At 42.6% G+C, this 13,672-nt stretch overlaps 1 protein-coding gene across 2 annotated transcripts in view; it reads left to right on the forward strand.

The window, feature by feature from the left end:
- GLI3 (GLI family zinc finger 3) overlaps window positions 1-13,672 on the forward strand; it is a 270,462-nt gene that overhangs the window by 196,127 nt on the left and 60,663 nt on the right. For both annotated transcript variants that reach the window (XM_012654529.1, XM_012654530.1), the window contains 2 exons: window positions 12,232-12,445; window positions 13,233-13,346. In XM_012654529.1, the coding sequence (XP_012509983.1) occupies window positions 12,232-12,445; window positions 13,233-13,346 (328 nt within the window). The remainder of the gene's footprint in view (window positions 1-12,231; window positions 12,446-13,232; window positions 13,347-13,672) is intronic.

Raw genomic sequence — 13,672 nt, forward strand, 5'->3', positions numbered from 1 at the left:
TATTTTCCTGAATCCCTTATGTGATGTTTTAATAAAATGTCAGCACTTGAGTGCACCTGTAGTGATGAATTTTCAGTGTGGACTAGCTATGAGGAAGAATAAAACAGCGTGATGCTGTGACTATACCAGGATACTGGTCAGATATCACAGCAATGAATTGCAAAACCAGTGACTGGGCCCAAAGTAAATTCTTTTGCAGACTTACTCAATAGCCTATATATAGGACTAGCAGTGATTCAGTTATGACGAAACCCACTTCTTAGAGACAGTGTGTATGGCAAATCTTTTTACCTGGCCTCTTCTCTCTAATAATAGTCCTCTAGAGAAAAAGTGGCTTCATACCTGGTTATATGACCACATCTACAGAATAGGAACAGAAATAAAAAAGACATTGGGAGGGAGAAAGAAACAGCAGGGTTTTTAGTCTAATGGAGAATAAATGAAGATGACATTGGAAGGCATAGTTACCAGAGGAAATCTAGCAAGAGAATATTTCCTTGTTTTTCTATTAAGTGGTTGCGGCTTAATTTGAAAGATCTCCGTTTTGACCATCTGTCCTTGCTGTAGACTAGTAGCATTTCGACACTGCTTGAGTGCGTCGTGTCTGTACTTTCATGTGAAGGTACAAACACAGGCTTTTGTGAACATTAATATGAAAACTTTCTCACTGCTAATGATCAAACTTGGACTGATGTCAGTAAGTAGGGAATACAAGTAAGCCAACTTACGAGTTTCAGTCATGTTAACACTGCTTTTGTCAGCTAACCGTTTGTTATTTTACCTAAGCTAGCTCACAAATGGTTGAGACATAGAATTAGATAGCATTCTAATCAATTAATTAAGCAATCCTGGTTATAAACTTTAGCTCTTATTTCTCCTAAATTTTTTGCCAGTAATTTAAGAGTTCAGTCACTGGCAATCTTTTTGAATTGTAGTTTTATAAGCCACAGATAATTCCTTGCTTTAAATGTACATACTAATGGCTGTTTCACTAGCCTGTCTTTCGTAAGTGAGGTTCACTTGTTTGTTTATTCCTGTGAATGGGCAGTAGCTTAAGTTGTTAATTGATGGTTCTTCCATGGTAGATATACATATTAGGGAAACCTCATCAGTCCAGAAAAAAAAGTGTTAGCAGTACTAACAGACCCACATTTACTAGAAATAATGAATACTGTTGTTTTTCCATAACGTTCTCCGTTACAGTTTTAATTCTTTTCTTGTTCAATTATCAGCAGTGTTTCTTGGCAGGTGAGTTAGTGTTTAAATATTATAAATCCTAATTTTGATACGATGTCATTTTCTGCTGCTTTTATTCTTTTCCTATGGTCCATAAAGCATGGAAACATTGAGAGAGGTTACCTGTGCTCGCATGATAGCAGTCAGTACACAGAGAGGGGTCTCCAGGTGTTGTCCAGTGTAGCTTCTGTCATCACAGAGGTAGGTTTTGCAGCTGGACTTGTCTCTAGTCAGATTCCAGCTTTGCCACCAACCAGCTGGGCAAACCTAACTTACCTTTCAGCTCTCTTAAGTGTAGTCTTCACATTTGTAAACTACAGATAGGGCACCCACTGTGTAGGAAAAAGGCACGTTTTATTAAAGTCGGTGTGGATCTGCAATGGCAGAATGAGATCCTACCCCTGGGCGAAGTCTCAGGAGAACTGACCTGGGATAGTCCATCCAGGAGGGGGGCTACCACGGGCCTGGCTGTGCTACACTGGTGGCCATCCCTGTCTGGCCCTGAGGAAGTGCACCAATCTCAGGACCACTGCCTGGCTGTTCCTACAATCCTGGCAAATATTCCCAGGTCCTTATGCAATTATGTGGCTTGACTAGAAGTCACAGCAGAACCATGGCACACGGTAATATTCATGCAAACGATACACAAAATCACTTTGTGAACACTCATTTCTCTTGCTTCTCTTTAATTTTTCTTCCTTCTTGCTCTCTGCCCACCTTTCTTGACTTTTCACAGCATCGAAAGGACATAGATTAGAATATGGTACTCAAATGGTCATAGTGCTATCTGTATTTATTCTTACCCCAGCATCTTTACCGACTTCTTGGTCTCTTCACCTTTACCAGGTAAGCTAGCACTTGAGGGACTGTCACTATCCTGACTTGAAATAATTGCTGCCCCCCTTCCCTCCCGGGAGCGACTGCGTCCGACCCCTTTATTCTCATCAGAGGTGGAAGAAGAGATTTCCTTTAAAGACCAGCCACGTCTGAGGAGACCCTATGGGGTGACCAGGGCCCGTCACACTCGTTTTCTCTCTTGCCTCTGAACCTTTCCGTTGCGTCCTCCCTCTACAGTGTGGTCCCTTGTCTGTAATACACATCTGCTGACTATTAGGATGCTACGTTGCACCTAACCCATAGAAGGGAATACAGATAACCCAAGATGAGATCAGCTCGACATATAATAATTGTAATCGTGATCATTGGCACCACTTGCCATTTCATTAGCTGGAGAAACAGTGGTGCTTTGCTTGCTCCTGTTTTGAGTTTCATTTTGTGAGATCTAAAAACTGACTTCAGGAATAACCAGTGGTAGGACTGATGGATGACGGGAGGGAAAGAAGCAAGAAGACATCTGGAACGGGTAGCTGACTTACTCACGAGTGAAAGGTAAAAGAGAGAATGTGGATTTCAGGTGCATTTAATCTCTGCCGGCTACAGGGCAGGCACAAGGCTCATTTGCTGTTCTCATGTCCCAGCAATTTGGGGAAGCAAGTGGTGTTATTCTTGTTTTACGTATAAGCCCAGTGGATCTTTGCAAGATGAAGTTGGCAAAGTCCCGTGCCCAGTGGGCTTTGGTGCCAGCACGCCCATCCCCTGCTTGTTAATTTACCCCAAACACATTTGACTTTCACGCTTACATGATTTCTTACACCTAACTTGCTGTTAGTATTGGCAGTGCATAGGCTAATGATGTCGTTTAAGTTTCTAAAGATGTTATTAAATGTTTAAAGATACTTACCCAGTTTTCTAAGAAATTCCATAGCTGTCTCCTTCACATTCATGCCCTAGTTCAAATGCTGTTCTCAGAGAGGCCTGTAATAGTGTTTAACCACTGTTTAAAATTTCCATATTTACTTGCTCGTTTAGCAGTTGGCTGTTTCCCTCCAGTAGAACACAAGCACCAGGAAGTTAAGGGCTGTGTACATCTTGTCCCCATCCCTACAACACTTGTGTCCTCACATGTTGACAACATTCAGCAAATAGTTCCTGAATGGATAAGTTAAGGAGCTCTTTCCTGAGTAATTAGAGTGCTAATTAACCTCTTATTAAAGGAAGTTTCTACATGGTAGATGAATAATTCTAGTTTTCTGAATGTTACAGTCTATATGAATGTTGTATTACATACCTACAGATTAATATATAGAGGTAGAGACAGAGGGATGGATATAAAATAAAGGGTTAAAAAATCAAATGTCTAGCTTGTGTGTGGTTCTCGTGCTTATAAATTTACTTAATAATTCAGACAGCTATGAAAACACCATATAAAACAAGTATTGATTCATAGAAGCCCATTGGAAGAGATGGTGTTTAAAATGACCCTCATATTCCTGCATCTTCCAGCAAATGTAAAAGCAATGAAAAAATGAGTAACCCACTCATTTCTAACCCACCAGGTATAACTGTCTCCCTTTCGATTTTAATGGCTAAAATGAAGAGAGTTGCACATCCTTGGTAGGGTTAGGTCTGGCATGGCCAGGAAAGATATCTCAGTGGAAATGACATTGCCATATTCCACGTCACTCTCTGAGTTGGGTGCCACGATCTCCAGCCTCACAGGTCCATGCAGGTTTTTATGTTGCCAACACTGGTGACCAGAGAGCAAGTCATGTTTTCTGTTTCGTGCATCATCAGCCCTCCCTGACGGCAGGACTCTGGGGGTGAGGATGTGTCTGGCAGGTCCACCGATGCTGCCTAAGGAGGGCAGAAACCAGTGCAGCCTCCACAGCTCCTTGGCTCTGTGCTGAGTAAGCACCTTCTTCATGTCATAGAAACATCACAAAAATGAACTGAGAAACATTGAGAAATAGATATGTACCAAATTACCAGTGTCTTTAAAATTCTCTAATCCTATCTTCTGAAAATTATGAGACAAACTTCTCTTCCTCCATTATGAGTGAAAGTAATTGATTTAAAAAGAGAGTTCTCAAGTACTTCCTCATATGGTAATTCGTTTTATTTAGTACTTCATTTAATCAGTCATTCCCCAAATACTTAGCTGACTTCAATTATGTGCGAGTCACTGTGCTAGGTGTGGGGGCTACAAAAATGACCCTCATCTTCAATACTCACAGAAGGGAAAAGTCTCAAAGCAGATACAAACGAATGAACAAATGAATGAGCGAGCAAAGGAACTTATAAGGGTTCTGGTTGGTGCTGTAAACAAAATGTCCCAGATATTGGGAAAGAACAGCAGGTGGGCTGGCCAGAGACCTGCAGGAGGATGGCCGACCATCAGGGGAAGAGCTTTCTCCAGCTTTCTAAGAAGAGGGCTGAGCAGGTGAAGGCCCTGAGATGGGGTGTTTGAGGAACTGTCAGCAGACCAGGGCACCAGGGACAGTAAACAACGGGCAGGTCAGCCCAGGCCCAAGGCTGGCGACATGGGCAGGGGCCGGGTTATAGCACAGTGTCTTGGACCAGTGGTCTAAGCCTTGGGGGCTCCCCATGAGGCTGTTTAATCTTACAGATGAGGAAACTGATGAGGTCAGTGGGCTGAATCAAAGGTGCTCAGCTACTCACGTGGCAGAACCACGAATTCAACCTGGTCGGTCTGACTCTGAACTCTACCAGGCCATACTTCTTTCTGTCTTAGAAACCCTCAAATGGGAGGCATGGCTAAAAAGGATTGGTGGGAACTGCTCTTTATAGTAGAGAAATAATAATATCTGATGATCTGGAATAATTGATTATGCTTCTGTTAACACATGATTTTTCTAACCGTGTCTACATGGCTGACTGCATGATTTTGGCGCAGACATGATTCAGAGGTGCGCTTCCAGCCACATCTCACGGTTGTCACTGCTCTTGGTGTTTGTGGAGGTCTTACCTATTTGGCTGTGTAATGGCAAGTAGCTGTTTAGTTTTGTAGATCACTTTCATAACATAAAGCCTAATGTCTTTTTCTCCAAAGCATTATTCAGAGCGCGTGTGCCTGGATGTAAGTGTTGAAAAGCATGTGGGTCTTTATTTGTGTGCTCTTTATTTCTGAGTCTGGGCTGCATTTTCCAATAAACTTGCCCCAGGAACTTTTATAGATGGAAGTGGAAGCTTTATTTTTTTCCTCTCAAATAGAAGCACATGTGTGCATGTATGTCTCTATACCCACACGTACACAAATGATGATAGTGTTTGGCCTGTTCTCTGCAAAACTAGGGGAAAAATAGGTTCTTTGAATGGCAGCTGTTGTGCAGTAAATTCCACAGCTGTAACCAAAAAGTGGATAACCTCGTTAGTACAACAGCCACAAAGTAGCCGGGAAGTTTGGTTTTGATTCTAGTGCCTCTCTCTCTTCTTGAAGTCACTTTCTCACATTGTGGGGCTCTCTTGTTATCTCCGTGGTGCCCGTTGCCTGAGGTTCCCTCCAACAATGGTTTCATGAAAGGGTTAAGAGAGATGGAATACCGGAAAGTAAATATCCTCATTGCGTTCTTCGGCCTGTAGCAGACGGGTTTATTGTGGCATGAAGTTTCTTTTTTTTTTTTTTTAATTTCAGCAAGTTATGGGTGTACAGATGTTTAGGTTACATGTGTTGCCCTTGGTTTCCTCCCAGTGCCCTGACCTAAAGGAATGCATCCTAATGGAATCACACAAGTTTAAATCTTTTAAGGGTATTTTAGAAATTCAAACCTGAATGAAATTTAGCAATTGAGGCAATTGTAAAAAGTGTTTATAGGTGGCCAGGAGGCAGAATTGACTTTATATTTAAAATAAGACAGTTCCCCCAAATCCAAAGGTGCTATATATCCTTCACTCTTCACATTGAACTAACAGACGGTGGCTTTGCGATTTGAATGTGCTTACCACCCACGCCAGGGCTCTGCCTGGTTTGGTTCTCTAGTCAGTCACCTGCCTGTCCAGCTCTGCGCAGACCATTGAAGATCACTGAGAGGTTCCAGAGATGCACCTGGAAACCGATGAGCCTTTCTGCTGAAGCAAATGCAAATAAAATGTGTGGCGTTCTCACTGCTCTGTTCCCCACATCTACCCTGGCCCTTTCCCTGTATGTATTATCCACCGGGACTAAAACCCTGGCGCTGCGATTATGTGGAAGTGAGATATTCCGTGGCAGTTCTAAGGAAAGACTGTTATTTTAGGGAAGGGTTAAAATGCCCTGTGGGTTGAAATCATTGAACAAAAAATAGTGGCTTTTACCTTCTAATGTGCAGTGGCTGGGTAAAATAGCCTCTTGACATCTTATTTTTCCTAGACTCTTTCCTTCATTTCTTAGGTACAAACAAATGTATTGAATACTGTATTTAGCTCTTATTTACCCTTCCAATAGAGAGGACTGCAGCAAGGCAAATTTTAGTGCTTCATTTATTGTACTATTATGAAGGACTCCAGCCTGTCCCCCACTCTCTTGCGCTCTACCATGTATAGAATTCCTGGAACGTTTTTGAAACACATTGTGGATTCTTCTATGCGATTTAAATTGAGTTCTATCAATTTGATTTGAATATTAATGACTTTGAAAGGCCTATATGTATAGTAGGGTTGAATAAATGTTTCATGACTGATTTTCTACCATAGGAACTTGGTAGTGTCACCACTTAAAGATCATTCCAGGAACTAAATACAGATTTTGATTTACAAATGGATCACAAGTGTTTCTGTACAAATGTTGACTCGCATCACTTTCTTGGTGTGAAAAAATAATGTTTATTGTGAAAGTCAAACATGATTATGCATTTCAAAGTTTCATGTTTTCATTATAATTAATATGTAACTTTCTAGTTACGAATAATTTTTATTTTTGGGAAATATAAATAGGATATGTAGAAAATACTCAGTTAAAACGTGTTGAGTGAGTGAATGCCATGCAGTGTGTAGACTTTATGACATTTTAGTTGCTTCACATTTTTCCTTTCTATCCACACCCCCAATTTAGCCCAGCTGGGGATAGTTGTTGAGATTCCCAAACAGGAGACCTCAGAAGCAAGGTGTTACTGTGCTATTTACTGAAATATTAAGAAACAAGGCCCAGTTTGTCCGATTTGTTCACAGTTTGTGAAGGAATATTGACAAAACTTTATGCCTCTGATTTTTGATAGAGAATACATACACATCAGACTTTTCTTAAAGATTCAGACTTTGAGAATTTTATTTAAATCTTTGGAAAACAGAAGAACTGGTTCTCACTCAGACAGCGGTTTGTTGATCACTTTTAACTTGGCTCAGAGCTGAGTGTAAAGGTAGCACTGACCGTGAGCGGCTCTCTTTGTTTAGGCAGGCTCAGAACTCTGCTCCGGAATTACAGCATCCAGTAGAATGCCCTTTTCAATAAATAATGCAGTTGCCATAAATCTACTCTGATTGGTCAGCAGTCTAAACTCCACATCTTTCTCCTTTTCTGCTCTTTAGTAAAATGAAGGGCAAATTAACATTTCAGTTAACTTACTGTGGCTCTATAACTGTCGTCCTAGAAGAGTTTCTCAAAGCATCTTGTGAGGAACACTGGTCTCTAGAAATGCCTCCAAAGTCTTCTGCAAACCGCATCTGGGGTAGGATATTTGGAATGCGTTTCACAGATTAGCAGCCGCATAAGGGCTGTATTCCTCAAGGGTTTTATGACCTTGATACTCCTTTTTTTTCCTCCCTCCATTACACTTGTAGACCGTATCTCAGGAGGCCTGTGACTGAGTTAGCACACTGCTTGGGAAGACCTGGGCCATCGAACACTTTCTTTCTACTGATCTTATTGACTAAATGTAGATTAGCAGGTACAAGTCACATTTTTATAAATGTTTGTTGTTGTTTTAAATTACCCCATCTTTCATGTAGTTATTCAGAAATGAAAGCTATAAAAATTTTTTTAAATAATTATTTATTGTTGAATTTAGAGAATTCAGAATCAGGATGTAAAATGAACGTCTTCAGTGACTCATAGGAAAGAAGAACCTAGAACAGGGGGCCTTGAGGTAGGAGAGCTCAGCTTCCAAGGGTCAGACTATAGACAGTCCTTCTTTAGAAAAGACAGAACAGATTTTTAAAAATTTTCGACAATATTAATACTTTCTATTTCCAGGAAATAGTGGATTGAGTACATGAACTATTTAGGGAGTTTTTCCTAAAGCCTGTAAAGGTAGAATTTAATTCTGATCTCAATCAGCAGAGGCTGTCCTGGGCCGCCCGCGGTGCTATAGAAAGAAGTGAATCCAGACACTGGCTTGGTTTACGCAATACTGTTTTACAGACGTGTTGACAAATTTTAGTTTTCAGAAGAAACATAGTTTTCTTTGCGGTGACTGTTCTGAATGTGGCAAACAGAATAATGGCCCTCCAAAACGTTCAGTCCTGATCTCTGGAACCTGTGAATACTTTACCTTCCGTGCCCAAAGGGATTTTGCAGATTTGATTAAACAAAAGATCTTGTGATGAGATTATCCAAGTGGCCCTAATATAATCTAAGGGTCTTTATACGAGGAGACAGGAGGGTCAGAGTTAGAGTCAGAGGCGGAGGCTGGAGTGATGCAGAGCCCTGAGCCAAGGCACGCTGGCAGCCCTGGAAGATGCAAGAGGCAGGGAGCCTAGAGCCTCCAGAAAAATGCAACCCTCCCGGACCGTTTTAGACTCTGACTTTCAGAACTATAAGATAAAAAACGTGTGTATGGTTTTGAGCCACTAAGTTCCTGCTCATTTGTTGCAGGAAACTAATACACTGAGGAAGGGTTTCAGTCGCTCACTGAGTCAGTATTAAGTGCCTACTGTGTGCCAGCTCACTTTTCCTCCTAAAGGGGGAGAGAGAATGTAATTTCAGAGACCGCCGTGTGCTTCCCTGAGAAGAGAGTTGCTTAACAGTAGAGAATGGTTGGGCAAGGAGGTGCAAAGGGACTCATTTTGATGGGGTCATTGGTCTAAGAAGGCCTCTCTAAGGAGGTGACATTTCAGCTGGAACCCAGATGACAGAAAGGAAGCAGCATGCTGAGCTCCAGAAGCCAAGGCCTCCAGGCAGGGGACGCAGCAAGTACTGACTTGCAGAGGGGCTCGTGCTGTGCCACGAGGCAGAAGCTTCTTAGGATGCCGAAGTCCCCCCTCCGCGGCCTTCCCTGCTTAGACTTAGAGACTCAGAGGTGATGGTGGCTCGGGTGTCCTCATTTCCCCTACCGAAGTCCTCAGCAGGTTCTTTAGTACATTGATCTTGCCCGAGAGGTTGAGAGTGCATGTCGGAGGCGTGGTTTTGGTAGAAGGGGCATCCTGTCTGTCATTCTCGACATCCCATGTGCAGGGCCCAGCCATCTCCCATCCCCACTCTGAGAACTCTGCGCCAGCACTCTGAGAGCAGAGGGCCTGGACTCCCAAACCGTTAACCGCTGCTGTGAGAGAGCCAAGAACTTTCCACTTCTGCCATTACATTCTGAACGGGCTTTGTAATCTGGAGCGGGGCAGCCCTCCTACCTTGGGCACCTCGCAGGAGCCAGCGCTGAGGGCTGAGGGCCAAGGGACAGCTCTTCTGGGTGCAGGAAAGGCCTCCAATAACACGCCCCTTAACCAGGTCTTTGCAGGCAGAGAAGAGAGTGTTTCCGTTGCTGGCCCATTTTGAATAAGCCGTGAAGGCTGAAGATCACGCGTCCATGCTGTGTTCTCTCATAGCCCTTGCAGTCTGATAGCTGATGTGAATTTTAGAGAGTGTTTATTTATTTCTGGCTTTACCAGCAAGAAAGTGGCAGCCCCAAACGGGAATGTGAGCAAAATGTGTTGCAAGCCTTCACAACCCCTACCTGTGTACCCCGAGGACAGGGAGAATCCTGGGCCTAAGAAATTGTGGTGGGAGTATGGAGTGTCATTTTTGTCTTCCTTCCTACATCATCTTTAAAATGTACCTACCCTATCCAGCTGTTAATGTTTGTGAATTACCTATATAGAAAATCAAGGGCATTTTTTTTGCCTTTGTGAAATGTTTTCTTTTTTAATGGTCTTGATTTTTAATTAGGTACTGACTTTTTAAACCCCAAAACATCGTGCGTCCTAGAATTAGAAGCGTAAATGACCGTTTGGGCCTCCTCCCCAACCCTGCCGGATAGTTCAGGCTCCTGGAACTCTGGAAAGGTGTGCAGAGAGACATGCAAAGTCTGTGTGACGTTGTAATTATATGCGAAATGTTTTTTTGGGGTTTTGTTTATTTAATGAATAGAATGAGGTAGTTACACTTAGTAATACCCATTCACCCAAAGGAAGGGGGGTCGTTAAATCATTGTGTTTTTTGATGAATGGCTTGTACACTGAAAAATAAATTGGACAAACTGGCATAGAGCTCAGTGAACATGAAATCAGCTATTAGAAGAAAGCTTGTGAACAAATTCTGAGGCAGATATGCATCTTTTGATTAATGCCCTATCAATCATCCACACAGCTACCTTAGCTAAGTCCTGCTGTAATCACTCATGGTTGCTTTCGGAAACACTGGCAGAAACCGTAGCGCTGCAGAAACGGAATATTATTACTGATTTCTCCCTAACTTACTGTGAACAATGACTGTTTTCACCACATTTCTGCTTGCCTTTATTAAAGAAATACAATATAGAATGAAAAGAGAGTTCCTCAAAGCCTGGTGAAATTCTCCTAGGGTATTCTTAATGATATTCAGTCTTAAATGGGCAAGCTATTGTAATGGAAGGTTCTCTGTAGGAATAATAGTAATGTAATCCCATTGAAGCCGCCCGTTATGGATTGTAGTCAAATAGGCAAAATGTAGAGTCACATTAATGAACAGAGTAGTATCTTTGGAATTATTACTTAAAGTTGTTGAAATGGTTTGAATTTTGTTATTGTAATTATTTTATTCTCTGTTAATGCGCTTAACAGCCATAGTAATTAACCCACCAGATTGGAAATTTGCATGAGTTCTAACTTTGACATTACAAGAAACCCTGATTCTTCCTGGGTATTAACACAGCAGGACAGGGGGAAATATATACATATATATATATATATTTCACTGATTATTTTTTTAAAAAGAAATTGCTATGTATGCAATTATTAGTTTTTCATGCATTTCTAAGCCATTGGCAAATTCCTCAAGAGTACTTCATTCTTTCAAGAGGATTTGATTCCTGAACTATGCTGGCACAAAGAGCGATTTGGTGTTGCCTACCGATCCGGAAATCTTTGGGTAATATCACCGCTTCCTCCGGACTTACTGTAGCCTGGGAAATAGTGTGGCGTAATAAAGCAGTGACAGGCATTAGCATGCATAATGGGCTGTAATAGACATTTAATGCTGTTTAGCTGGAAGAGGGAGCTGTGCTCTCCCATTGGAATATTCCTCTATCGAAGCCTATTGATCACCGATTTCAGTGGGGAGAGGTTAATCCATCAGCTTCTGTAACCAGACGGCACTGATGGAAATTCTTTAGGTGGCATTCTGGATGAACCAAGCTTTCCATCTTTACAAACAAATGAGTGATATGACAAGCATGGTGTTCAAAACACATTTAACCAATTGATTTTCTTTCTTCTTGTAATAAGATCTGGAGACATATGAAAGCACGCGGTGTGAGCTAAGATTAAAGGAATTGCTCCATGCACAAGAACATACGGAGCTAAGAGCCAATAAAAGTACTATAAAGCGTGTAGTCACCCATTCTCTTTTTTATATAAAGTTTGTTATTGCAATAAATAGTTATTATTGAGCTGATGCCTTTTATTTCCATTTTGCAGAATCTTGTTTCAGGTCCACGTGTATGTGCACACGCACGTGTGTGTGTGTCTTGTCTCTGTGGTCATCTTTCTCCTAGAAGTTTTCAAGCTGTTTGGCAATAATCCTTTCTACCGTCTCATTTAAACAGACACCCAAGGGAAAGGGGGGAGGGCATTAAATCATTGTGTTTTTTGATGAATGGCTTGTACACTGAAAAATAAATGGACAAACTGGCCAATTTATATGCATGATTTGGGATGGTAAAATTATAGCTAGAAAGCTGCAGGTCTCGTGTGCCTGTCTCGGAGTTCGGCGTAAATGACGCCCTCTCTCTCTCTCTTTTATCTCCCCACACGCAGCCCTGCCTTGAGCTTCACCTACCCTTCCGCGCCTGTCTCTCTCCATATGCATCAGCAGATCCTGAGCCGACAGCAAAGCTTGGGCTCAGCCTTTGGACACAGCCCTCCACTCATCCATCCTGCCCCAACTTTTCCAACACAGAGGCCTATTCCAGGGATCCCTACGGTACTGAACCCCGTCCAGGTCAGCTCCGGCCCTTCTGAGTCCTCACAGGTGAGAGGGACAAGTGGATGGGCCGGCCCATGCTGGTCAGCAGAGGAGGGCCATGCCGCCGTGCTGGTGCCTTGGTGCTCTCATGGCTTCCTTACTGGCATCCTGTCTTCTTAACCCTGGGGTCTGTTACTCAGTCTCGGTGAGCGTGTTGTATATATCCTCCTGATTAAACAATAGCTCCTTCCACCAGAGTCGTTTTCTCATGTGTGTAAAAGCAGGCCTCTTGATAAGGCTGCGCTCCGCCCTGGTGCCATCTGTAAACCACGTCCCGTGTAAATGCAGCCTGTGAATGAAGGCATTGTTCTCCTTGGTCACTGCGCGCTCCTTCTGCTACAACCGCAGTTGCTACTCAGCATCATGTAAGAATAATACTGTGCTCTGCCCTCTGTTCTTACTGCCACACCGATATTGTTTGGAGAAGACTCTGGATGCTCTAATTAAAGAAGTTCACAAATGGTTCATGTTGATTTCCTACCCACCTCACAACTTTGTTCTTTTCAGATACGCTGTTGGAGCTCATTAAAGCCTAGGGCCCCAGCTCTATTTAGCTTTTAAAAGCCCTGGGGGTTTATACTCAAGAGTTAAAGATGAAGAGCTGCCTCATGAATGTATTTTTCAGTTTTGAACACATTATCTGAACCCTATTACCGTGGGATGGGAGCATTGTCAGAGCCATTGCTTTAGTGCCAAATAAGCCTGCTTGTCTCAAGTTGCAGGTTTTAATTCTGATGCCACTCATTGATCAAAACCTGATTTTTGTCTCTGGCCCTGCAAATGCAACCAGCAGAACAAGCCCACAAGTGAGTCTGCGGTGAGCAGCACTGGCGACCCCATGCACAACAAGCGGTCTAAGATCAAACCTGATGAAGACCTTCCCAGCCCAGGGGCTCGGGGACAGCAGGTAGGACACCCAGACTGTGCAAGGCAGCTCCCTCCTCCCTCCCCAGACCTGGTGTCTTTTCACAGAATTTCCTTGTCCCCTGCATTAGTGGCCTTAACTATACTCAACGTGTTTGATAAAAGGCCAGCTATAGGATGACCAGACTTGTTTCTGTAGCTCAGAAGCAAATACCGCCAATGCAGGATGCTGCATGGAGCGTACCTTCTTGGTAGTTTAGGCAACTTAGGAGGGTTGGCAACTGTAGTTCGTAGTGTAAACAGTTGGATTAATTTGATGTGCCCAGGCTTTAGTCCTCATCCATGATCTTGGACCTGAATTTCTGAACT

This window comes from Propithecus coquereli, unplaced genomic scaffold (genome assembly GCF_000956105.1).
Source record: "Propithecus coquereli isolate 6110/MARCELLA unplaced genomic scaffold, Pcoq_1.0 Scaffold441, whole genome shotgun sequence".
In the NCBI taxonomy this organism is placed as follows: Eukaryota; Metazoa; Chordata; class Mammalia; order Primates; family Indriidae; genus Propithecus; species Propithecus coquereli.